Source organism: Myripristis murdjan, chromosome 14 (genome assembly GCF_902150065.1).
Source record: "Myripristis murdjan chromosome 14, fMyrMur1.1, whole genome shotgun sequence".
In the NCBI taxonomy this organism is placed as follows: domain Eukaryota; kingdom Metazoa; phylum Chordata; class Actinopteri; order Holocentriformes; family Holocentridae; genus Myripristis; species Myripristis murdjan.
In genome coordinates this window covers 20,813,430-20,838,574 of record NC_043993.1, presented here as the reverse complement: position 1 = coordinate 20,838,574, position 25,145 = coordinate 20,813,430, and the positions used below count along the sequence as shown (strand labels likewise).

At 42.8% G+C, this 25,145-nt stretch overlaps 1 protein-coding gene across 4 annotated transcripts in view; it reads left to right on the top strand.

Annotated features, from left to right (window-relative positions):
* The window catches only part of zzef1 (zinc finger, ZZ-type with EF hand domain 1), a 38,156-nt gene that overhangs the window by 9,763 nt on the left and 3,248 nt on the right, over positions 1-25,145 (top strand). The window contains exons 15-53 of one of the 4 annotated variants that reach the window (XM_030068410.1): positions 26-246; positions 510-643; positions 754-824; positions 926-1,040; positions 2,207-2,372; positions 2,580-2,701; positions 2,799-2,921; positions 3,063-3,232; positions 3,324-3,405; positions 3,535-3,736; positions 4,241-4,374; positions 4,499-4,739; positions 4,902-4,981; positions 5,064-5,154; positions 5,243-5,744; positions 5,847-6,011; positions 6,483-6,602; positions 6,717-6,878; positions 7,492-7,624; positions 9,496-9,634; positions 10,425-10,590; positions 10,715-10,977; positions 11,974-12,146; positions 12,589-12,784; positions 12,902-13,065; positions 13,660-13,940; positions 14,716-14,890; positions 15,005-15,137; positions 15,217-15,443; positions 16,412-16,720; positions 16,801-16,901; positions 17,021-17,156; positions 17,749-18,108; positions 18,222-18,365; positions 18,587-18,755; positions 18,866-18,964; positions 19,150-19,315; positions 20,068-20,218; positions 23,539-23,610. In XM_030068410.1, the coding sequence (XP_029924270.1) occupies positions 26-246; positions 510-643; positions 754-824; positions 926-1,040; positions 2,207-2,372; positions 2,580-2,701; positions 2,799-2,921; positions 3,063-3,232; positions 3,324-3,405; positions 3,535-3,736; positions 4,241-4,374; positions 4,499-4,739; positions 4,902-4,981; positions 5,064-5,154; positions 5,243-5,744; positions 5,847-6,011; positions 6,483-6,602; positions 6,717-6,878; positions 7,492-7,624; positions 9,496-9,634; positions 10,425-10,590; positions 10,715-10,977; positions 11,974-12,146; positions 12,589-12,784; positions 12,902-13,065; positions 13,660-13,940; positions 14,716-14,890; positions 15,005-15,137; positions 15,217-15,443; positions 16,412-16,720; positions 16,801-16,901; positions 17,021-17,156; positions 17,749-18,108; positions 18,222-18,365; positions 18,587-18,755; positions 18,866-18,964; positions 19,150-19,315; positions 20,068-20,218; positions 23,539-23,610 (6,658 nt within the window). Of the gene's footprint in view, positions 1-25; positions 247-509; positions 644-753; positions 825-925; positions 1,041-2,206; positions 2,373-2,579; positions 2,702-2,798; positions 2,922-3,062; positions 3,233-3,323; positions 3,406-3,534; positions 3,737-4,240; positions 4,375-4,495; positions 4,740-4,901; positions 4,982-5,063; positions 5,155-5,242; positions 5,745-5,846; positions 6,012-6,482; positions 6,603-6,716; positions 6,879-7,491; positions 7,625-9,495; positions 9,635-10,424; positions 10,591-10,714; positions 10,978-11,973; positions 12,147-12,588; positions 12,785-12,901; positions 13,066-13,659; positions 13,941-14,715; positions 14,891-15,004; positions 15,138-15,216; positions 15,444-16,411; positions 16,721-16,800; positions 16,902-17,020; positions 17,157-17,730; positions 18,109-18,221; positions 18,366-18,586; positions 18,756-18,865; positions 18,965-19,149; positions 19,316-20,067; positions 20,219-23,538; positions 23,611-25,145 lie in introns of all 4 variants that reach the window. The other 3 variants (XM_030068408.1, XM_030068409.1, XM_030068407.1) reach the window with 3 other exon arrangements.

The window sequence follows — 25,145 nt, the reverse complement described above, 5'->3', positions numbered from 1 at the left end:
CATGTGTTCATATGCTCATTCTCAGTGAGGGGGAGGAGGTGATGAAGAGCAGAGTTCTGCTGCTCCAGTTGCTGCAGAACTGTTTCCCCATGCTGCCAAACCCACTGGAGCCCCGCAGCTCAGAGGAGAGCAGAGGCACAGACGAGGGTGCCACAGCAGCAGCTTTTCCATCCACATCCAGCAGTGCAGAGCCTCAGCCTGATCCTACTAAGGCTGTCTGGGAGCTCTACACTCACCTCTGCCATAGTAAGAAGAGTCGCCTTTTTTTTTTTTTTTTTTTTAACAGTAAAATGTCAACAGATCAGGCTTACTCATAATGTAGATGTTAAAGAGCCACTTCAATGGTTGGTTAATTTTTAAAAAATAGTTGTTGCAAGATAACTGAATTTGGTTATTATCTCTTCTTTAAAATTACTTTGATTTTAGCAGCATGCAGTGGAATAAGCAGCTAAAAATTGGTTGGAATCTAGGTAATATTTGTGAGACTGAGTTTGGTTGTGGTATTGCAGTTGTGGATGGTCCAGAGGCTGAGGCAGTAGTGGAGAAAGCTTTGCGCAATGAGGCAGTCAAGGCCATTCTCAGTGGAGCAGCTGTCTTCTTCCCTGATAAACACAGCAGAAGGGAAAAACTCTTCCACATGATGGTGAGACTGGCCAAAAAAAAAAAAAAAACATATACATATCATAAGATTTTTTTAAATACAAGTTTCACATTTTTCTTGTTTGTTTGTTTGGTTGGTTTGTTTGGTTTCAGAAAAATATAACAGAAGAGGATCAGCCTGAGTCAGTGAAGGTGACCTTTGAATCGCTTTGTAATTACTTCAGGTACTGTAAGCACACATTGAAACACACACATTAACTCACACTCATAGACAGACATGGCCAGATCACATTGTATTAACAATATGTGTTGTTACTTTCTGCAGTGACCAGGATCCGAGTGGCCTTCTCCTGCTCCCACCCAAAGGAGCTCCCGCAGACTTTGACATCAGCCCTATACTGACTGTCATGGAAACTCTGCAACTGGTGGCAACAAGAGAGGTATGGCCTGCTTCATGTTTTTAATAAAACTCCAGCACAACTGTTTTCTGATTTACAAAAATTACAAACATTAACCAAAATGAGCTACTGTTTTATTTGTTTCTTCTACTTCTCCTTGACACTTGCCTACAATGCAGCAACCAAAACTGCTCCTTCCTACTTGGAAGGAGCAGTTTCAGGTTCAGGTTCAGTTTCAGGTTTACACTCCCTCCCGCCCACTTGGCTCTGCCATGGAGTGGCGCCTGGTGCTGCCTGCATAACAAGGCCCTAAATCACTAGCTAGACTCTTCTCTTCTGTGGTTCCGCGGTGGTGGAACGAGCTATCGAATTCCATTTGATTCGCAGAGTTCCTCTTGATCTTTAAGAAAAGGTTGAAACTCCAGCTCCAGAGCTGAAGTTTCAGCCTTTTTCAGAACCAGAGCTTTGTGGCACTTGATGTCATTGTTCTTTCTTGAATAGATCTTTGCTTGTGGTGTATAAAAATCTCATATGTATGTTTCTTTGGATAGAAGCGTCTGCCAAGTGTGACTTGTAATTGCAATTCTTCCACAGCTCCTAATCATTAGACCTGTGCTTCGTAAAGTGCAAGTGGGGCTTATGTATTCACCCTGATTTTTCTGTGTGTCTTAAACACAGATTACTGGTCTGATCCACTCAGAATAAAACTTGTCAAATATGTTCATCAGAAGGCAGTAACCTTTGCTACTTTTATTTTTATCCAAATCAGGCAAAGATTGTTGGTGCAGTCCACTTAAAATTGCATTGATCAGGCAGGACCTATGCTACAGGCAGTGGTGCAGAGGATTGTGCATACAATCTGAGCCCTTCCCCAAACTTAATTTCAGTAGGATCAATTACAGTATGTGTTGTTACCTGCAGTCAGAACACTGTTTCTACTGCAGTCCAACCCATTTCCAAGAAGAATAGAATTGATATTGCTCTCTATGACATCACTTATGGATTCCAGAGGGGAAACATAAGGGATACATAAGTGATAGTGATCACACACAATATTTGCTGACTATTTTTTAGTTACCAAGGAGCCATAAAGCTACCCAATGGTAAATAATGCCATTTGCCATTTTTAACAGCCCACTGTCTTAATCCCAGAATGAAGTGAATGAAATCATGTTTCCATTTCTATAATTCTGTCCCTCTCATCTCAGTGTGAAGTCATGATGGTGGATGAGAGTGGTGGAGCCAGCAGGACGGTGTTGTTGTCTCTGTTTTGGGCTCTGCAAGGCAGCCTGCTCTCATGGTGCTACCTGCAGCTCAAGGGAGGATCCTCCAACGCCACTGCTATGGAGCTGGCAAGGGACATCCTAGTAAAATGTGAGAATTATGGATTATGCTGCACAACAAGGGAACACTGTCTTCTGTAGATTATGCCAGTCTAACAGATTAGGGAATGACTGCACAGGAATTAGCTGTTGCTGATTCAATATAAAAACACTAAGTAGAAATCAGTCCAAGCAAATAGACGAGGCACTATGCATTCATCATTAGTAAAGGCTTTACTTCTTCCTGCTCTCCCTATAGATGTGGATCAGTTCCTGGGCAGTACAAAGAACATACTCAGTTCCCTGCTGGAGAGGTACAGCGGTGCTGAAATTACCGACAAACTGAGCAGCTCCATCCTGGCCACGGTCACCAGACAACTGGTAATACACCCTTATTGCTGTGATTCTGACCTGCCTTCTGGCACATTTCTGAGTTGGCTGTGTTGAGTGAATATAATAACTGTTGTCATCCCGACAGATGATTTTCCTCCTGGAGCTGTGTTTCTTGGACATCCCTCACAGTATGTTGTTGAAGAGCTTCTCCTCACTGGTGGAGCTGCTCAAAAACCTGTCCAGTGATACTGGAGACATCTTTTCTAAGGTCAGAAAACTGCAGGCTTCCCATTATAGTGTAGGATTATGAAAGGAAAGATTAATATGCAGAGCTATAATTGAAGTGCAGAGGGCTCTTAAAGACTGCAACATCAATGTAAATGTTATTTGCATGCCTTATGTCTCTCAGGTGGACCAGGAGAGCTGTCAGCAGCCCCAGCAGCCAGTGGTGCTTAGGACATGGAACATGGAGTCTCCTCACAACTATGAGAACAGCCGCCATGAAACCACCATCTTTGCCTGCCCTGGTGCCACCTCCTTCGAGGTGGAGTTTGACGAACGCTGTGAGACAGAGAAGAGGTGACTGATGGAAAATCTCAGATATTCAGGGTTTTTTTCCTCAATGAGGATTTCAGATATACCCAAGCTCCATGCTCTTGAAAATTTACAGGTACGACTACCTAGAATTTACTGATGCCAGAGGTGGGAAGGTCCGATATGACATGAAGGTTGGAACAGACAAGTGGCCAAAGGTAGGGATATGGCCAACCCTTTAAATGTCTCTAACAGAAATAAAAAAAAAATACAATATAATTGTATTATACTGCACTATATCTGTTACTCCACTCATACAAGTCTGTTGCTTCTCTTGGCCTCTTCAGAAAGTGACATTTGATGCAGGTCCTCAACTCCAGTTCCTCTTCCACTCTGATAGCAGTAATAACGAGTGGGGTTATAAGTTCACTGTGACAGCCCTCGGTCTGCCAGACATCACCGTCTCCTGGATGTCTGACCTACAGCTGCTGGTGGCTCGACTGATGGGACGTCTGGCTTCCCGCACAATGGCCCTCAAATCTCTTTATGGTGAGACTTTTCTGTTCTTCTGTTTACCTGAGATGATTGGTTTCGAAAAACTTCCCACATTGTACACTCATATAGGCCATACATCCAAACTGATGACTTGATTAGATTGTATTTATGTTTGTTATCCCTACATAGTATTTCTGATGGGCACGTCAGACCTGTGTATTGGTTTCTGAAGTGTTCTCTACATTGTTGTGTTGTAGTCTGGAGATCTTTCAAAGTCGGGCCTCCATTGTAAAATTCTGATGTAATGTCTACATCAGACCCACACAGTCAAGATACTTTTTCTGATGTTTAGGGTTAGGAGTTATTGATAAGCTAATAGGTAAGCCTGGCATAAATAATCTTTTCTCAGTTTGAGATGAATGTTATTTGTGCATAGTCCTTGTTTAATAAAAAAAAATATTGAAATCAGCATTGGTTTTAAAAATCAGTCTCTTACTGTATTGAGCCCTTTGATAATAGATTGGTACACTAATGTTTATGGATTGCTATCCGTTGCAGAGATCCGCAATGTAAAAGAGCTCCCACCAGGGAAAATGTCTCACGTTCAGTCTTCCCCTCTATGGAAACCCATCCTCAGACACGGGGTGTGTGAAACGAGAGATGTGGCTTGGTCTAACAGCCACACAGACCAGGTATGGTTAAGCGTGCTCAATCCAGTCTTGTGTAGTCATCTTTCTCCTATCAACGTTGTCATAGTGCTCAGTCACCTCAGCTGCTCAGTAGTGCTCTGAATTAATGTTGTTTTCTCTGAAGCAGATAAAGACATGTATTCCTGATGAGTTTATGAGTTTCCTGGAGGACTTTGCCCGCTGGAATCCGTCTCAGGAGCCAACAGACAGCAGAACAGAGCTGATGAGGACCCTCATGCAGTCATGTAGAAAACAGCCGATAAGGAATGAGATAGCTGCTGGGTCAAAGGTCGACCAGGCTGTGAATGCCATCTGGGCAGCCATGGTGTACCACACACCAACCCTGAACAATGCTCTAAGAATCAGTGGTAATTGAATGATATAATCATTGGTCAAAGGGCAAAATCTGTTGTATTTATGGATGATGTTTGGTGGATTTTGTCATAGCAGTTTTGCATGGTTGATTCATTTGTATGACTCACACAGATAACCCACAGTTAGTCCCTTCTGTCTTGTCTTTTTCTGAGTAGTTAATCAGGGCTGCAAGTCAAGTCTGAGTGAAGATTTTGTGCAGGTGTACTCACTGGCAGATAGCATCAGAACATGGATGGTGAGTCTCATTATTGGATAAACTGTATCTCTTTGCTTATCAGCTGCTAAGTGATTATGCTGATAATTATTTTTGTTATCAGTTGGAGATGAAACAGAGATACCTGGTGGGCAAAATGAATGTTCCGGATGAGAAGGAAGGGGGCCCTGATGAGGTTACTATGGAGACGCTGGGTAAGGACTCCAGATTAAATGATGCCTATGCTCAGCCTTTCTTTCCATGAACTCTTTTGTGATGCTCACTGTTGTTCTTTGTCTCCAGCTGAGGTATGCATTGAGAAGAGCCTTTTGCTGTTCAGATTTGCCCCTAGCGGGGCAGCATGCCAGGATAGTGATGCCTCCAGGCCTCTAGAGGGCAGTGGTGCCCCACTTCTCCGCTCTGACTCAATCTCAGAAGGAGACTTCCAGGCCAGCCCCTCGCTCGGATCCCAAACACAGGTCACAAGGCCCGAGGTGTACAGTGAGACTGGGGTTACACTTACAGGACAGATCCAACTTTCCACCGCTCAGGCCCACAACTCATCTACCTCTGGGCCCAACAGCCAAGGCCACAAGGGCTCCACAGAGAGCCTCTCCTCCCAGACAGGGGACCCAATATCACCCTCCACCTTCCCCCGCAAAGCCCCTTTCAGTCGCGGACGCCTTCGCCTTCTCTCTTACCGCTCTGTAGAAGAGCCCCGCATGGCCCCATCTGTCAAAGAGCGCTACCCCATACTCAAACACATCCTCAACTTCATGCGGGACCAGGCTCTCACTACAGCTAGGTGAGAAGCTCACCAGTCTTCTTTTTGTTGAGACAAAGAAATCAGACTTTATTTGATTTGTTTTCGTCATACAGTGTAATTATGTGGTTCTTCTTTCTACAGCATTTTGCAGACCTTGTCATTGAACAAAGCTCAGGCTCTGAGTGTTTGCAAGGTCCTGGATATGGTTCAGCAGTGTTTACGTTCCCTGGGAACGCCGCACCTCTTCCAGGCCCCCTGCATTCTGTTCCTGCAGGAGCTACTGGCATGTCAGAAAGACTTCACTAGGTATGGCCACAGAAAATATTTTAAATTCAAGTAGGATGCCACTCAGTTTGAGGATTCATAATATATGTTATTCGTGCAGTCTTAGACAATTTGGTAAACATCTGAAATTATGAAAAACCTTCTCTCAAAACCAGGAACTGTAATGTGAATAACAATAAATCTCTGACACCTGGAGTTGTTTCATAGATGCTGAATAGAAGACGATTTATATACAAAAATGAGCGTGTACTTGCTAGTTTATGAACAAATGTACTTTTGTCCCTAGAACATACCTCTTTCTTACATCACAGGTTTTATGTCTGTTCAGAGAGATTCATAGTCACAATTACCAGCTTTTTGAGGTTGATTGATATTTGCATTGTAGCTTTATCAATCTACATGTTTGAATTGACTGACATAGAAGTGATGCAATAATATATTATATATATAGTTTATCTCATTCAAGCATTTCTTTTGCTTTGTCTTCCTCAGTTATTTCTCTCAGTTATCAGGCAGTGGGCAGGAGCTAAGAGAGGAGGTAAGGCGCTCCTACCACCAACTGGTGCTCATGCTGGTGGTGGCAGTACAAGGTTTCAGCAGCCTCAGTGAGAAGTAAGTCTTTCGGCCCTCTTATGCACCAACATTGATTGAAATTAAAAACAGTATCCATAATTATTTTAAGATATGTTTATGCACTTGTGTAAACTGTCCCTAATCATTCCACAGAGCGCTGCTCCCGGCCCTGTCTTGTGTGCAGACTTGCTTGTTGCACCTTCTCGATATGAGCTGGGAGGTGCAGGACCTTCCTTTGTTCTTGAAGATTAAGCTTCCCGACCTCCTGCTCAGCATGTCCCAGGAGAACATCAGCGTTCATGACATCGCCATCAGGTAACATCAGACATTTCAGAAAACAAGGCACCACCTAGTGGAGCAAAGGACCTCTGCAGTTTGTTTTTTCCTTATTCCTTCTAATAATGAAATGTGACTGTCAACACCAGTATATGTTGGCTACCACACATATTAAAGATCATTGTTATTACAAGTTATAAGATATATTGTAAGACACTTGAGATAGATAGATAGATAGATACTTTATTCATCCTGCAGGAAATTCACATTTTTTCAGCAGTATCCACAGATTACAGATTAAGTAAATAAAAAAATAAAAATAAAGAATAAGATCTAAGTACAACAGAATAAGATCTGAGTACAACAGAATAACCTAAGTACAACCCAGTGTGCAAAAAGCAATGTGCAACAAAAAAAACAGAAAAAAACGTGTGCATGGGTGTATAAAATGTGCATAGAGGTAGGTCAATGTGCAAATTTAGAAGAAATATACAGTATACACATGATAAATAGCAGTAAGCAATATAAACACTATAAACAAGGATTATAAAAAGATAGAAATATGAACAATTTAAACAGAAGTATTAACAGTTTAAGCAGCAGTGGATTGCAAAGAGGACTAATTTTCTCTCTGGGTTAAACTCATATTCAGCCAGTGGACAGAGGAAGATGAAATAGCCGACTACAAGAAGAACCAGGACTGGATGGATGAGTGTGCGGATGGGATGTTTGAGAAGTGGTATGACAAGATCGATGAGGAGGGCTCCATGGAGGACAGAAGAAAGGTACAGTACAGTACAAAAATGACAGTGATTTATTAACACAGAAGGGAAATTGTCTCTGGTTGGAACTGACTTGAAAAACAAAGTCATCTGTCAACTTGTGTGCCTGATTGGCCCTCTCTGCTCTTTGTTCATTCTTATGTACAAAAAGAGAGAGTTCTACCACAGGTAAAATGTGTAGAAAAAGCTGGCATCTCTGCCATTTAGAGAAGATTGATGTCTGTGTGCATTCTATAGATAGACTATCAAGCACAAACACATACAAAAAACATGAAATTAAAGCACTTCAGGGCAAATGGCTAGGTAAATATGTAACCCTGTAATAGGCCTAGATAGATAAAGGTATGGAGTGATGGGAAAGGGAATAAAACATTTACCCAAGCTTATTTTCACAGATAAGTGAAACAAACCTGAAAAAAGAAATTAAAAGGTAATCAGCTTGCAGAAGCAGACTCACCCTTAGTACTATAAAGGTTTTTCTTGGCATGAATGCCTGTTTCATCTCAAAGTAAATGTAAGAAAGTGAAGTTTTATGCACACACACACACACACACACACACACATACTCGTGGCAACCTTTGCCACTGAACTAAAACAATTATTATTAGTTATTGATTCAAAAAATTACATGTTGATCATATTTTTCTGATATAAAATGAGTACCCATTTGATGAGTCGGGGATCATGCAAAGTTTGTCTGAATTTTGACAGCCTTTGGATCTTATTTTGGACTAATATACTTGAATAACTCATCAGTATGTCTTACAGCTGCCAAAAAAGTGGTAACTACTGATCTGTATAACATGGGTTTTGGTAAAACTATATTTAAAAAGTGACAAGCTTCAAGATAAGATTCAGGATTAAAGATTAACTTTATTGTGCCACAAGGTGAGAAATTTGTCATGGGCTCTTCACCCATGCTAGCCATTAAAAAGACAGCATTAAAATAGCCATTAAAAAGACAGCAATCAGCATCATACATTCAACATCAAATGTAAAACAATGACAGTCAGTTGTAATAAATAATTTAAAAGATTCTAAAACAGATAAAAAAATGAAATCAGGTGCTCAATACCAGTGCAAGCATGCAGACAGTGCCTCCAAGCTTATTTGCCACTATTTGAGAGCTTAATAGACTCAGGGATAAATGAGTTTTTAAACCTGTTCAGTCTGCAGCGAGGAAGTCTGAACCTCTAGCCAGAGGGCAGCAGTTCATATTCTGAATGTAGAACATGTGATGGGTCATTGATGATCTTATTAGCCTGCTTCAGAGTGGCCTGTTCAGAAATAGTCTACAGGGCTGTGTGATTTTTAAGACCCATTATTTTCCATGCAGTCTGAGTCATTGGCATCAGTTTTGAACTGCACAGACAGGTTACCAAACCATGCTGTGATACCATACCTGATGAGGCTCTCTAAGACAGCCTGATAAAAAAATTAACAAACTTTTGGTCAACAACATGAGCTCTCAGATGGTATGGTCTTGCCATATCGATTTGGCTCCACTGACACCTCAGGGCAAGGCTCACCAGGTCACCCTCGAGTGCATTGAGAATTAGAGATATAGTGCAAGAGTATCTTTAGTTTGCATTCAGTATTTACTGTAGGAATATGCCCCGCTATCCAAAATCCAAATAAAACCTTCTGACAGCACCTTTTGTATATTGTTTAAGTTTGATAGGCTGTTCTGCTGTAGTAAATATTTGAAGGCATTTAATTTGCTGAGAAGAACCGGGATCCTCACAGAGTACACACAAGTATATGAGATATTTACTACTGCCCTTTAGCAACAGACTGTACATATTTACCAAGATTTAAATGTCTTCAAAGGATAAACATGTGCTGTATGCATTAAGTGTTGTTCCTGTCCACAGATGCACATGTTCATAGCGCGCTACTGTGACCTGCTGAATGTGGTGATCTCCTGTGACGGCTGTGAGAGAATGGCACCCTGGCACCGCTACCGATGTCTGCAGTGTATGGACATGGACCTCTGCAAGACCTGCTTCCTGAGTGAGCTGACAGTCTCAAGCATACTGAATGAACAGGCACACAGGGGGAAGAGGCAGCTTAGAGGGTAGAGAGGCAGCCTTGACCTGGAGGCTCACTAGGTTCGAATCCCAGGACCAGATTGAGGTTTGGGAACGAATAACACTATTCAGTCCTCCCTCCCTTCTTATAACAGCACCTGCCTAGACTGTTGATCATCCAAGTTGCATCCATATTGAGTGGGCCAGCACAAGAAAACATATTTAATGTGTGTGGCTCACCAGGACTGTTATTGGTCAAGAGCCTGGCCGGGGACACTTGACTGTTTTATACACATGAGCTAGCAAGCACTAGCAAACTATAAGCAGCGGTGTTGCAAGCGGATGGAAAGCATTTATGCATCTTTTCTTCTCTGCACCCCATATGCAAGACACATATATTGGTAGACAATGCATAAATATGTAGAAAATAATTAAAATAATTATCTGGAGATGGATCAATAATATCCCTCCTGCTTAAATGTCCACTTTGTTTCTAGTTCCTGTTTTTCTTGTGCATTACCTCATCTTGCCCTTTTCCCAGTAATTTCTTTCCCATCTCTTCTTACCCCTTTATAAAATTCTTATGTACTCATCTCTTACTCTGTGTAGGCTCATTTTCCTTCTTCTTAAGTGATAGGAACATTGTGAGGAGACAAGGAATTGACTTTTGCACCTTTCATTTTTGGCTGCTTGTAATTTACACTATGATGTATATGAATAGAAGTTATTCCACATCTACTCTGGATAATGTACATGTTTGTGTTTTAACTTAGGTGGTGCAAAGCCTGAGGGTCATGAGGATGATCATGAGATGGTGAACATGGAGTATGCCTGTGACCACTGCCAGGGCCTCATTGTAGGCAGCAGGATCAACTGTAACGTGTGTGAAGACTTTGACCTGTGCTATGGCTGTTACAATGCAAAGAAGTATCCCGACAGGTGACACCCTCCAAGTCAAATCTAACACTTTGGCTATGCGTACTTGTTTATCACTGAACTCCCATTAACTGGTTATTTTTTACATTTCTGGTTATTGTTGCTTTTTTGTTTTCCCCGCTTCCAGCCACCTGCCCACCCATCGGATCACAGTGTACCCCATGGTGACCATACGTATCAGTGACCGTCACCGTCTGATCCAGCCCTACATCCACAACTACTCCTGGCTGTTGTTTGCTGCACTGGCTCTATATACATCCGACCTGAGCAGTGAGAAGCAGCTGGAGGGTGAAGCTCTGGATGCTGACACCCTGAGCCAGACCTCAGCCCTGCAGACTCGCTGCTCCCAGCTCATCACCGAGTGCTTGCTCAAGGGGCAAACAGGCAAAGGTGGGGAGGGAGGCTAATTATTCTTTCATCTGTTACATGCAATATTGATTAAATTTGGGGTAGAGGTGCTCTTCATCACAGCACTTTGGCATTTTTTAAATTATACTGATTGGTTGAAATTGAGCGCTACAGTGCTCATTTGTCTGCGTGTCACACACAGTGTCTCAGATTAGGACTGAAAAAATTCACCAAAAAAATTGAAAAATCACTAAATGCCTTAATCACAGGAACTGCAATTTTTTTATAAAGGTAAAGTGACAAAATATAAGTGTGGTGGTGCTACAAACATGCCCTGGCCTACAAACCGTATTCTGCAGATGTAAGAAAACACATTTGTTTGGCACAGGCCCCAGCAAAAATCATGACGTTAATAGTTTTTTCACTGAAAATGAAAATGATATCATTCAGTCCTATCGCCAATATTACTGACAAGATTTTGACACAATTTTAGGAAATTGCACATCACTCTGTTCAGATGTTTTTAAAATTACACCACTTAGCCCAAGGGAGGCTCTACAGTTACAGGTCAAAACAAGATTGCATATTTGTTACCTATTGGCCCAGCGAGAGGCTGCATCATATGGTGAGGACAGTGTGTTTACTGTCACTTTGCTTTCTTTATTGAAACAGACAGCACTTAAAAGCGAAGAGGGAGACAGACTATTGGAGACACAGGGGATGTTTTGGCAGGATTTGATCATAGGCCAGCAGGGGCAACAGTGGGAACAATGACTTCAGCTTTAATGACTCCGCCATACTGCACATATGGTCTATGTATTAAATCACGCAAAACTGTTTTTGCAACTAGCATATGGATGACATCTAGAAACTGTTCCTTCCAGGGATATCTTTAAATGGAAATTTATTCTGTAAAGATAAAAGACCCTTAAACCCTATATTTTTGTGTTGTGTGGATTTTGTCCATTGTTATTATGATTGGAACTGATGAGGATTATCTCTGTGCTGAAGCTGGTTGTGTCTCTCTCTTCCTTATAGGTCTACGTTCCTCGGCCTTGCTGACACTGCTGTCATCCAATGAGTCAGCCTCTGATAGTGAGCTGTGCCCAGTCTCCCCCGAGTCGTCTCAGGAGCTGAGCACCACCACCGACACCTCCTCACTACCTGGTAGCACTGCTGCCATCTGCTCCCCTTCATCTCCCAAGGACAGGGTGAGGAACAGCACCCATTTTGAAAGATGAAATGAAACTTTAATCATTACTGTGACAGTCAGTGCAGAAGTATGTAGTAGGATATAGATGTGATTACGACAAATAGAACTGATTGAATATCAAGGAATCAATCTCTTCATCATGTCAGTTGATTGCATGTTTGCTAAGTGGATTATTGATAGTTATACAGTGTAAAAGAAGTTTGCTCTTTACAGATTTCTAAATCTACTATGCAGTGCAAGAGTTTATTTTCAGGCGGTGCAAGTATACATTATTGATTGTCCACTGTACTAGAATTGCAGAGTAGATAGTGTCCAGCAGTATGTAGTTGCTCCTGTACAGAGATTCATTCAAACATATGCACATAGGTAATTTTAAGCAGTGATGATCCATGAGTTCATACTGTTTATGATGTTCCCTGTCTGGATCCTTTCACCTCTAGAGTAAATCATCAGGGAAGGAGAAAAAGGCGAAAGAGGTGGGCTCTCCTCCTCCTGCTCCCCCTGAGGTGTCATCTCCTCCGAGCGCTGGAGAGGAGGGAAAAAGGAAGCTGATGACCCAAGACACCCTGGACTCCTCCAGCCTCAGCCAGACCCCCTCTGTGTCCAGCGAGGACACCCTCTCTCCTGTGGTCCGACGTAAGAACTACTACTAGCTCTTCTGAGTTGCTGACAGCACGTATTTCATTATTAATGGTTTAGATTATCACAGAGATCTGGATCAACCCCAAACCCTGTGTTTTTCATTGCTCTCAGCTTCAGAGTCTGGTTCTGGGACAGTCACCTCTCCAGCATCTGACATCGTCAAGGATCCAGAGGAAAGACTGGCCCAGGTTCCCCTGCAGGAGCATGTTTTTTCAGAATGCTCTAGAGAGAGGATCTTGGGACTCCTGGCAGCCATGCTGCCACCAGCCAAACCGGTATGACCATTTATAGGGTTGTTTTGGGAACAAAAAAAAAAATCATGAGTCAGTGACACTGCTGCATAGGTAAGTTACAAAGCAATAAACAAACTGTTAAATACAGGGTCTTTATTACAGATCTAACCACCAACAAGGCATAGGCAAATATTTGACATGTCCACAGAGCGCTTAAGAACAAAATATACAGACTCAGAGTGGCTATAGGCACTTAATACATCAGTCAAACATGCAAATGGTTTTTCACAGGAAGAAATTAATTCTAACCTTGAGGAGATTCTGTGAAACAAAACATCAGGCAATGACTTTAGAAGCATACGTAAAATATACACATTAAAAAATAAACATCAGTACTTTATCCAATCCAGTTCAAATTTTCAATCAAACTAGACCATTTTAGAGTTGTTGCTCGAACATGAATACCGTCACTCCTCATACTGTAATGTAAACAATTTACATTTTTCCATATATCATACATTCATTAACAACACTGAAATTGTGTCATGTGTCCCCAGATAACATTTCTCTCTCTCTCTCTCTCTCTCTCTCTCTCTCTCTCTCTCTCTCTCTCTCTCTCTCTCTCTCTCTCTTTAGGGCAGCACCCTGTCTCTGTCCAGTCTGAGCTCCATCCTGCCTCAGCTCTTCAGGGCAGTCATTTCCAATGCTGGCTGTCTCAATGAGACCTACCACCTCACCCTAGGGCTGTTAGGGCAGCTGCTGCTCCGTATCCCTCCCATGGAGGCTGACACCGCTGTGACAGAGGCCCTGGCTGATAAATACGAGTTGCTGACCCAAGGAGAGGCAGCTGGCGCAAACATGCAGGGCTGGAAGACCACCCAGCTGCTCTTCAGCTTAGGGGCCGTGTGCTTAGACAGGTAAAAGAAGAAAGACTTGATACTGTCGAGGAAAATATCAGTTTGTTGTACATTAGTATGTCTGCACCTCAGCACCTTTGTAACTCAAATAGTAGCTACATGGATTGCAACCCATCTTGTACAGCCATGTTAATGATTTTTCTCATGTACTCTGGTGAAACAAATTTAAAATCCAACAAAAATTAAAATAAAAAATTAAATTAAAATTACTTAAAGATTCTTACCTCGATAACACAACTGGACAATGCTTATCCTATAGCCTACACACTATGTGCACATATAATCTGTTTAATATATGTTATATATGTTAGTCTCCCATTCTATACAGCTCTTATTAGTGGCAAATGAGCCCATTGATTGAGTGGTATGTAACAAGAAGAGCTGCCCCCCACTTTGTAAATCCAGTATTCTGGACAATGTTAGTGGTTTATAGCACCAGCAGTTTGCTGCAGCACATATTAACTCTATAGACTACAGTGTATTTTTAGCCAACTATACAACCTTGCTTTATATCATCTTAAAAACACCCTAGTGCAATAAATAATGATGTACCACTAGATGTGAAGCTGCTACCAGTCTCTTCATCATACGACTGGTGTGATTTGCCAAGAAAGTCAGTTTATTTCTGTAACAGCAATGTGATTATCCTCCAATACTTGCACTTTTATAGGGGTAATATTTTGAGTATTAACATTAAAGCTAGTGTTAATTTGCTGACAATTGCAGGAGAAACCTTTACCACTGCTATTGTTGCTTGCTTTCCTGTGTTTTGTAGTCGTATCGGTCTGGACTGGGCATGTTCAGTGGCAGACATTTTACGCAGTCTGAATGCATGTCCCCACTGGAGCACAGTCATTGCTGCCTTCACCGACCACTGCGTTCATCAGCTGCCACATACTCTTAAACGCACCAACCTGTTCACCCTACTGGTACTAGTGGGCTTCCCTGAGGTAAACTATTAACCTGTAACCATCTTACAGAAATCATTTTAAGTCTTTTCAGTAGCCATAGTCTTATCCTTCCTGACTTTAAAACCTGGATGTGACTCCCTATGTGTCTGTCAGGTACTGTGCATGGGCACCCAGTCAGTGTTTATCGACAATGCCAATGAGCAGCACCACATGATCTTGCTCAAACACTTCACAGAGAAGAACCATGCTGCAGTGGTGGACGTTAAGACACGCAAGAGGAAAACAGGTCAGTGGAGGAATACTACTTCTAATAGTATTTTGTCATTGTGTAAATAATTACAAAATGATTAATTTCTCTTTCACAGTGAAAGACTACCAACTGATCCAACCCCAGGACTCCAGTGCAGCAGGCCTCCCAGGGCAGCCAGAGGGTCAAGGCTCCCCGAAGGCCCTGCTCAGCCGCTATCTCAGCAATTTCACCTCCATTATCAGCCACCTCCTGCAGACCAGCCAGGACAACAACTCCCCCGATGCTGTGGAGGCCTCCTGGGTGCTCTCTCTGGCACTGAAAGGCCTGTACAACACACTCAAGGTAACTGAGACACCCTGCGAAACTGCTAGCATCTTAAAACATGAGTTACTGTGAAAACATGGGCATCAGTCTTACTTTTGTAGTGCAGCTTCCAAGATGATATAGAAGACTAGCTCTCAGTGTATAATTCATGGTACATGACCTATTATTACAGCACATAGTGAGATAATGTAGGCATGGTATATGTGTGAGCCAGTAATTTCACTATTCACACATGCAGCTACATTCAGGAACATTCTGTCTTCAGCCTTTTCACACATCCCATGGCTGTGCCGGATTAGATGGGACAAGGGAATGAAGACTTGGCTCTTCATTATGCTGCGCTAATGTAGAATTCCTGTTAATTTCTCGTACACTACAACATCTCCAACTGTTCCAGATAGCTATCAATCAATTTCATCCTGCACAGACTGAGAGTAGCTCCCTTATTTCTGAATCTGTCCGGTCTCCAGCCATTCTTGAAATTGCATTTATCAAATCACCTGCAAGAGAAGGCAACTGCAAACAAAGTCGCAGATTTAAATACATCATCAGCATAGTCTTGTGATTGGTTTTCCTTGCTCCACGTGAAAGTGTCTTTCACCAGACAGACATAACCCTTTACATGCCTGTCCCTGCAATCTTACTGCTGTCATTCTCAACACAGCCTTACTAGCAATTTCCCTAAAATGTTATACGCCTTGAGGTGGGCAATTGGCAGTACAGATTTCCCTGAATATCGGTCCCAGCTCCTGTTGGCACATGACCCCAAGCAGGAGGTGAACATTTCAGGGAAAGACTGCAGGTGTGACAGGGGCTTTAGTTATCCAGTAACCACTGGTATACAGATGTACAATATTTGCAAGTTAATCCCCATTTAAGATTGTATTTCCTAAAATTATTGCAGTGTTAAGCGTCTGTTTATAGAGGATCTCAACATAAATAATATTAGAGATAGTGTCCTCACACCATATTTTTCCTGTGTGTAGAAGCATGGAGTGGAGCAGGCTCAGGAGGCAATCCAGCAGTCCGGGCTGACCCAGCTGCTGGTCAGGAAGTGTAGCAAGGGCACAGGCTTCAGCAAGCTGTGGTTGCTGCGAGACCTGGAGATCCTCTCCATCATGCTGTACTCATCGAAGAGGGAGATCCACTCAATGGCTGAGGACCCCGAGCGAGATGAGAGAGAGCAGGACAAGGAGCAAGACTCAGACCACTCCAGCTGCTGCACCGATGACCCCGACCCCAACCGGCCCGACCCCCTAGAGGGCCTGGATGAAGAGACGAAGATCTGCTTCCAGGTGAGTATGGATGCTGTTCATGGTACACGCTGTGCAATACAGCATGGAGCGAGTGTGTAAAACCCCTCTGTTCAATTCAGATCACCCACGATGCCTTAAACGCCCCTCTGCACATCTTGCGAGCCATGTATGAGCTGCAGATGAAGCGGACAGACTCCTTCTTCCTGGAGGTGCAGAAGAGGTCAGCATCAACATGAACAAATACTGTACTTTTGACTTACATTCCTACCATAATCACCATATAAAAGGTTGTGTTTTGCAGTAAAATGCTGCTAATGTGGTTGTGTGATCTTTTCTTAGATTTGATGGTGACATGATCAAAACAGATGAGACTATTCGAACACTGGCCCAGAAGTGGCAGCCTACTAGGCGGCCGCGCTCTGAGGAGAGGAGTACCAAGGCTGTGGACACTGACATGATCGTGGTGTCCTGCATGGTGAGTTGTTAAAGAAGGGCTGTTAATGGAAAAATATAAATTATCAATATAAAATCTAAAATATATTATCACCATTTAAAAACAGTGATTAACTAATTACATTGCATTTCCAGTGCCATTTTGTTGTTTGATGATGTTTTTTGTTTTTTTTGTTGTTGTTGTTGTTTTGTTATTCCATGGCTAACTAGCCAGAAGTGAATAAAGTCACATTACTGAGAGATATTTTCTGCACAGATACGATAGTGGATAAAATAGGGCATATAGGGCATATAGCAATCCAAACAGAACCATCAGCTGCCAGGTTTCAGTATAACCCCCTTAAAATAAAAGAGCAATGGCTTCTTTGTAAATTTACAACTTTGCCAAAATGTTAAGAGAGGGAGAGCTCCCTTCTTTATCCAATTAAGCTCCACTGTAGTTGCTGCTGCTCTTTATGTGCATCACATTTTGCGAGTTTACTAAGAACAATAAGGAATTACACGCTAATTGCAGAATGGCACCAGAAATATATATAATATAAACTGCCAGATCCTGTTTTCAAAAAGTGCTTTAGGATAAAATTTTCCTTTAAAAGTGCTCCATCCTCCCCCAGTCCAAGCCCAGCCATTGTGAAAAGGCCACAGAGGAGATCAACGTAGTGGCCCAGAAGCTCATCACCAACTCAGAGAGCGACTTGCAGCTCAGCTATGCCAAGCAGCGTCGCACCAAAAGCTCAGCACTCCTGCACAAGGAACTGGATGTGCGCAGCAACCGGGCAGTTCGCCAATACCTGGTGAAGGTCAACCAGGCCATTGCCACGCTTTACGCACGCCATGTACTGGCCTCGCTGCTGGCCGACTGGCCTGCAGGAGCGGCACTCAGCGAGGAGGCGCTGGAGCTGAGTGGAGCATCCCACATGGCCTACATCCTGGACATGTTAATGCAGCTGGAGGAGAGGCCACTCTGGGAGAGGGTGAGAGTGTGTCTGTGTATCCATTGAACCATATGTAATGTTAATGTATGTTGCATTAACGCTTTTGTAAAGTGTAATGATTACGATGATCCTGATATTCCATGATCCCTCAGATTCTACAGAGGGTCCTGAAGGGTTGCAGCCAGAGCATGCTGTGCAGCCTGTCTCTGACTGCCTGCCAGTTTATGGAGGAGCCAGGTATGGCTGTGCAGGTCAGGGAGTCAAAACACCCCTATGACAACAACACAAACTTTGAGGTGGGTAGACTGCCCTTTTTCCCTAGAATTCACTTAAGTCTTTAAACATAACTGAACGTGATCTTTTGTGGAAATGATTTTTTTTCTCATGTTTCATATCTTCTTTGGACATTGTATAATTTAGGAAAATCTTGCAGATTTTTTTTTTTTTTTTTTTTTCATTTTTTTCTTTCATTTTTATTCATTTTTAAAATTGGCATGTCTTTTGTATGTCTCTGTAGGACAAGGTGCACATCCCAGGGGCTATCTATCTGTCGGTGAAATTTGACTCCCGCTGCTACACAGAGGAAGGCTGTGATGAGCTCATCATGTCCAGCAGCAGTGACTTCCTCCAGGACCTCCACAACTTCAGTGGCTCCCCTCAGAAGTGGTCTGACTTTGAGATCCCTGGTAAGACAACAGACTTCTGTTTTTCAAGTGTGTGTTTGTGTTTGTCTTGTGTGCATTTGGAATATTTTGACTGTTTAACAACCTGTGACTTCTGTGTGTGTTTCTATCAGGTGATACCCTGCACTACAGGTTTGTGTCAGACATGAGCAACACAGAGTGGGGCTACAAATTCACTGTCACAGGAGGCCACAGAGGACGCTTCCAGACAGGTACATTAAGACCAAACACACTTCTCATGAATTTGCACAAACCGTCTTGACAATCCCTAGGTAAAGATGAACTGCTGATTGTGCAACAAATCTTTCCAACCCTGTGAAGTACTTAATAAAATGCAAAACAACATTAGAACAAGTCCTCAGGCTTTGTTTTTGCACTCTTGATTTTCTTTAATCAGGTTTTGAGATACTGAAGCAAATGTTAGCAGACGAACAAGTGCTCAGTCACCTCCCATTGGCTGACATCTGGGAGTGGCAGGTGGGCGTGGCCTGTCGTCAGACAGGGAACCAACGTCTCAAAGCCATTCACTTGTTGCTCCGCCTCCTGCAGTGTGAATCCCAGACGTAAGGTTCCTTATTTGCGTATATATTTCTCTGTCTCTCCTTTTCTTCCTTTGTAAGAAATAAAGAAAAGAAATCAATCATCCAAAGAAATATGCACAACCATTGTCACTTGGCATCACACACATTCACCTGGATTCTAGTAAACACTGTAAGGTTGCCTGAGAGCATCCAGTTTTCATGTAGGACACAGGATAAGACTTAAACACAGGATTTGCGTAAAGGCCTAATGTTCTGTCATCACAAGGGACATGAGGTAAAGGATGTGTTTAGGAATTTGCATAGTTTGACACCCAGCCCTTGTGTGACCATGGTGATAAATATCACTGTGACTCAGTGCACTTGAAGCTGTTTTTCCCACTGACTATAGCTAAACCATTTATCCAGGATCTTGCAAAGGTAAAGGCCTTTGTAAGAACTTATAAAGATCATACTTTTTTAATTGTGAAAAGATGCAACCATTATGAGTGCATTCGTATTCACTGCATACTAACATAACATGTTGGCTGAAAGACATTAATATTTGTTTTCAAGTGGACAATTTTGGTTCTGCTGTTTAACATCCAAGCAAGAGTTGTCTGCAGTGTAAGGAGATGGGATAAGTGTTTAAGGGGAGACTTCCACAGTGCCTACTACTGATTGTCTATGAGCCAGGGCTTGGCTTTCCTAAGGTCTTACAAGTATTGTGTTTGTTGTCCTGGTGTGTCTGTGTGCAGCTGTGTGACTGTCTGACTATTTATCTGCCTGCACTCCAGAGCCTGTGAGCTGACACTGCTGCGACCTCTGTGGCAGCTCTTCATGTCTATGGAGAACAGCCTGAGCCAGGATCCCACCAGTATCACTGTGCTGCTGCCCCTTCACAGAGCACTCACTGAACTCTTCTTCATCGCAGAGGCCAGGGCCACTGTGAGTGACACACACACACACACACCACATGGAATTATATCTCCATTCATCCAGTTGTGATGATGTGTTTCCTTTGAATATTTGCTGTAATGAAGACATTATTTAGAAAAATGTTAGTTTTAATGATGTTAATGAATCAAGGCAGTAGCCCGTTAACTAAGATTATTGGTTAATCTGTCTTCCTAAATTAATTTATTTGTGAGCATCTCTCCAGGGTGCGTTTTGCTTATGGGCTAACTAGCCGTAAGTCAGTGAGTATGAAAGGAATGATAATGTAATGATAAGGGTAAATTTCATTACCCGTTACCCTTACCCTTACATTTTTAGCATTTCTCTCTCTCTCTCTCTCTCTCTCTCTCTCTCTCTCTCTCTCTCTCTCTCTCCTCACTTTTACTCACTCTCTGTGCAATGAGCATGTTTTTCCTGGGCCCACCTGTTCCCCGCTGGGCTCAGGGCCAACGCCCAGCCCTGCCATCTGCCAGACAGCACAGTGCCACACTGGCTCCCTACTGAATGACTGGAGAGAGGAAGAGACGTTATCCATTTTAGTGCGATGTGCATGTGTGCTCACTCTCAATTGTCTTGAATTATTAATTAAGAAAAGTCTGAAGGATTATGAGCATGCCATCAGCCAGAAGGTAAAGTTTGCCATCTGTAGATGCAGTTTAACCAGTGAGTACCATTCATCTTCCATTCAGATCTGGCCAGTGCAGCCTGAGGCTGCCACTCTTGACAGTGAAATTTCATCCTTTGACATGTCACCCAGGATGGATTTCAGTGCTTCCTGCTGGGTATATGGATGGTTTTTGCATGTGCAGCTGCTGGATAGCGTTGCACGTGAGAAGAATGGGGGGCTCAGCTGGAGCAGTGCTTGTCCTATAGCACCAGGGGGCAGTAGCAGTATTCAGCAGGGCAAAGGCATATGGGGGGGAAAAGGGATGGAGTTTGGCCTGGGATGGCCTCCATGGACATACAGGCACTCCACCACACAGCGAACCGAGTGAAAGCAGTGATAGATAGTGGATGTGTGGTAAATCCCAGCGCCTCAATCCAGCAGCCTGTTTGTCATCCCAGAGAGCATGACCTGCCTTTTCGCAGCACCTCACAAATGTGCTTGCTGCAGAGTCCATTTAAAGCTTAGTCACAGCAGCTCCTATGAGCTTGAAATGCTCAGAGGGGAGGGGCTTAGCAGAGGTGACTGACAGCTAGACCATTTATTAATTCATTTGCTCATTCCATTAATCCCTCTATCAATTTGTTAGTTAGTGAGGGAGAGAAATTCTGGGTGGCTCTAATGGCAGGAGGTAACCCAAGCACATATTCACGCCTGTAGCTTGGGGTTAAGCTCCTTGAACAGGACCACACTACAGTAAATATTTCACTATGTAAGAGTTAACCCATTCTCTTTTTTCCATCCAAATTTTGCAATCATTTCTTGTGGATACTTTCAGCAATTCATTCACAACCTCACCTGTCCACCCACTGGGCAATGATCTCCATCTGTGCCCCTCAGACAGAAGTACAAGACCACCAAATTGTCAAAGAACACCAGTTGTAGGAGAGAAATTTCAGTGTTTTGCTGATTGGACAGTGAATTTCCTGATGTCAGTTTGAAAAAAGATAAAATCCTCAATGCTGTGTGCCGTGGCTCCTCCCTCTTCCCCTCTGCTGCCCTCTGAGTGGTGCTTGGTGTTGCACTCTGGTTGGTTCAGGATGTGGTTCAAACTTTTACATGAAGTTGCAAAATGGGGCTGTAAGTTGCGCTCAAATAAAGCCAGTGAGAAAGTAGGTTACACATGCCACTGCAGCACCAAGACTAGATCTAAACGAAACTGGATAGAGCTATAATGTTGTAGGACTTGTTCACATGTGCAGTCATTCTCAGATGATTTTTTTTTCTGACTAGTCTTCCCAGGCAGGACTGTTGTGTGATTAAAATAAAAATGAAGGGACACTAATAGGCATAGAACAGTATGTTTTTTGAAGATTCATAACCCAAATGCAGGTGCAAAACAGGTTCGGCTCCTCAGACAGGCTGTCCCTTTTTTGCATTACTGCTTTATTGGGTAATAACAGTAGAAGGAGACAGGACAGGCAGGCGAGAGAGGGGATGACATGCAGGAAGGAGCTTGGTTCAGAACTGAACCTGGGCCCTTGCGGTCAGGAATTAGCCGTGATATGTGGTATGCACTCAAAACAGGTGAGCCACTTGATCAGAAATATGCCACATTTGCTAATATTGTTAGCAAAATTACTTTTCGGACTGGTAGAGTATTGCTTTTTAAAGCTGATGTGGGCCGATGTTCATAGTCGGCTGATGTATTGGTCCAACCTTAGACGCTTTTAAAGGCCAAAGCACCTCATCCCTTATAAAATTGAATTAAATAATGGAACTTATCTTTGTTGTCATGTGTGACCCAATGAATAGACCTTGTGTGTACCTGCAAAGTAAGAGGTGGACCACCTGTCGTTACCATGCTCATAAAAAATGAAGGATTAGTGCAGACTCTGGTTGATGGCTCACACTTAATGTTGACTTTTGAGCTCAACTGGTGTGACGACACACAGCCTAGTTCAACAGCTCTGTGTTGACACTGCTGCAAAAACACAGTGAGCTGATGAGCATCCTGACAGGCCATGGAGACCGCCTGACCTTATTGGGACAAGAACTTGAACTTGAACCCTTGAAAGGTTTAGTGGCCGGTGCTGTTCACATTTCAGTTTCAGACCTCGCTCATAATATGCAAGTGCAGCTGAGGCCACATCCACTGAGATACATTGAACTTTCTACCCCAGGAAGTGAAAGTTATATTTAGAGATCAAAATGGGATGTCATGCACTACTGACAGTACAAATCGTCCTAGGATGTTCCCCAGCATAAACATTTGGGGTGCTGCAAGATGAATGGCAGGCCGGGGCTCTGGACTGTGTCTGCTGCACTGTAAAAGCTCCATTTGACCAGTCTCAGCTCATTTAGCCTCTCTGAAGTTTTATCTGTGTTCCCCAACCCTCTGTGCTTATGTAACCCAAGGTATGTCTCCCCCTCTTGACTTTGGTGGAAGCTCTTTGATTTGTTTGTAATTTTGAATGATTTTTCCAACATTCCACCGTACAATTTGATGCTGAGATGGAGATGAAGAGTGGTTAGGGAACCAGGCCTCATTTTTTAGATCCCTTATGTAACCTCTTAAACAAGTCTGTCTTGGGAGTTCCTTTCCATTCATGAGTTGGCCTGCGAGGTTATCTGTCTTTCTTTGCAAGCTGCACTTGAGAGTGTGGTGCAAGATTTGCTTGTAACCAACCTTTGATGTGTCATCCAGTCACAGGGCATCCTTCAGGAGTACCTGCTAGGCATGACCACTGACGAGCAGCTCCTCAGCCACACTGCACTGGTAAGACTTTCACTATCTCTTGGTCTTTGCATCTAATCGTTTAGTCCTAATATCATATGCATATTGCTCAGATGACTTTCTTGTATTGACATCAAAAGTGATCTCGTCATTAAATCCATCTCAAATTTTTGCAGGAAAAATATTGAATGTATAGTGGAAGTATTCAATGCTGTATTGCTGTCTGGCATGGGTGGTAATAGCCGTGATGTAGGCTTGGATAAAGTATCCTTGATGAGTACCCTGAAGTATTGTGATATTATGCAACAGTCTTTCTTAAACACACAGTCCCGTTGATCGAGCGGTCTTCAGTCACTGTGACTCAACTGGCGGCCGAGTCTCTCTTACTAGTGAATCACCAAGCTGTTGACACCCAGCAGATCCCGCGGCAACCCCCTCCCCTTGTTTTGAACGTGTGTGGGCTGCACTCAGGACTAATGTATTTGGTAATTACAGTCCATTAGCATTCATGGTGGAGCGAGCAACAGTATTCTGTGTAACTGTGGACCCCTGTAACACAGCAGACGAGCCTGGAGGGAGTCAAGAGGAGGAGAGAACAGGGAGGTGGTGGAAAAGCACCGGAGCTGTGGGTGGCTCGATGTACGGGTTACCTAATACCTGTCAGGTTGAAAACAAAATCATAGGTGACTTTTATGCAGTCGTGACTCGTGACGACGATGATAATGATGATGCGCGGTTCAGGAGTTCACTTTAGCAGGGCTGGAAAACATGTTTTAAAAGCTCTGCTCCCATCTAAACAATATAGTCTTCAACACATAATACCATCTCACTTGTTTTTTTCTAATGTGCAGTTCCCCCAAAGGCGTCCATTTGTTTTGATTGAATAATTTCAGTGTCTCATGTTGTATGGCATACTGATGTGTTTTTACTCTGCTTCTCCCTGTTTTTTCTGTGTTTTTTTTTTCCAAGGTTTGCTCAGTTAACTCCAAATAACAATGTTCCATCCTTGCATTTTTGATGTAATATTACAGAGGAATTTGTCCACCAAGCCTCCTGAATTAACAAAGCCTGATCAGCAGCCACTATATAACAGATTGGAGTATTCAGCTGCAGGGCAATTGCCTGGGCAGGAATCCTTTAAGCAGTGTTCAAAGGTTATGGATGATTGAATGGCGTTAATGGTGAAGGGCAAGAGGAGGGTATAACCATTAGCCCCCAACACTTGAGAGGAAATAACTGAATCATTTGCCTGCCCTTTGTGACTTGGAGAGAGCTCCAGTAGCTCAGCCGGCAGGTTCATAATATGTTCAGCAAGCCAGCATTGTATCCCAACGAAACTGAAAATCTGTGAAATAAAAACGGAATTCTTTAAATAACGTGAAAGTAAAAAAGAAAACAAGTTTTAAAGTAACAGGTAAAAGGGTGATTAATATCGGATCAAGGTAAATCTATAAAAATGTATTTTTTTTTTTTTTTTTACAAGCTTTCTCCTCAAGCAGATTGTTCCATGGCCTTGAAGCCCTGAAATGAAAGACACACTCACCTTTAGAAATTAACTTTTTTTTTATCACACAAGT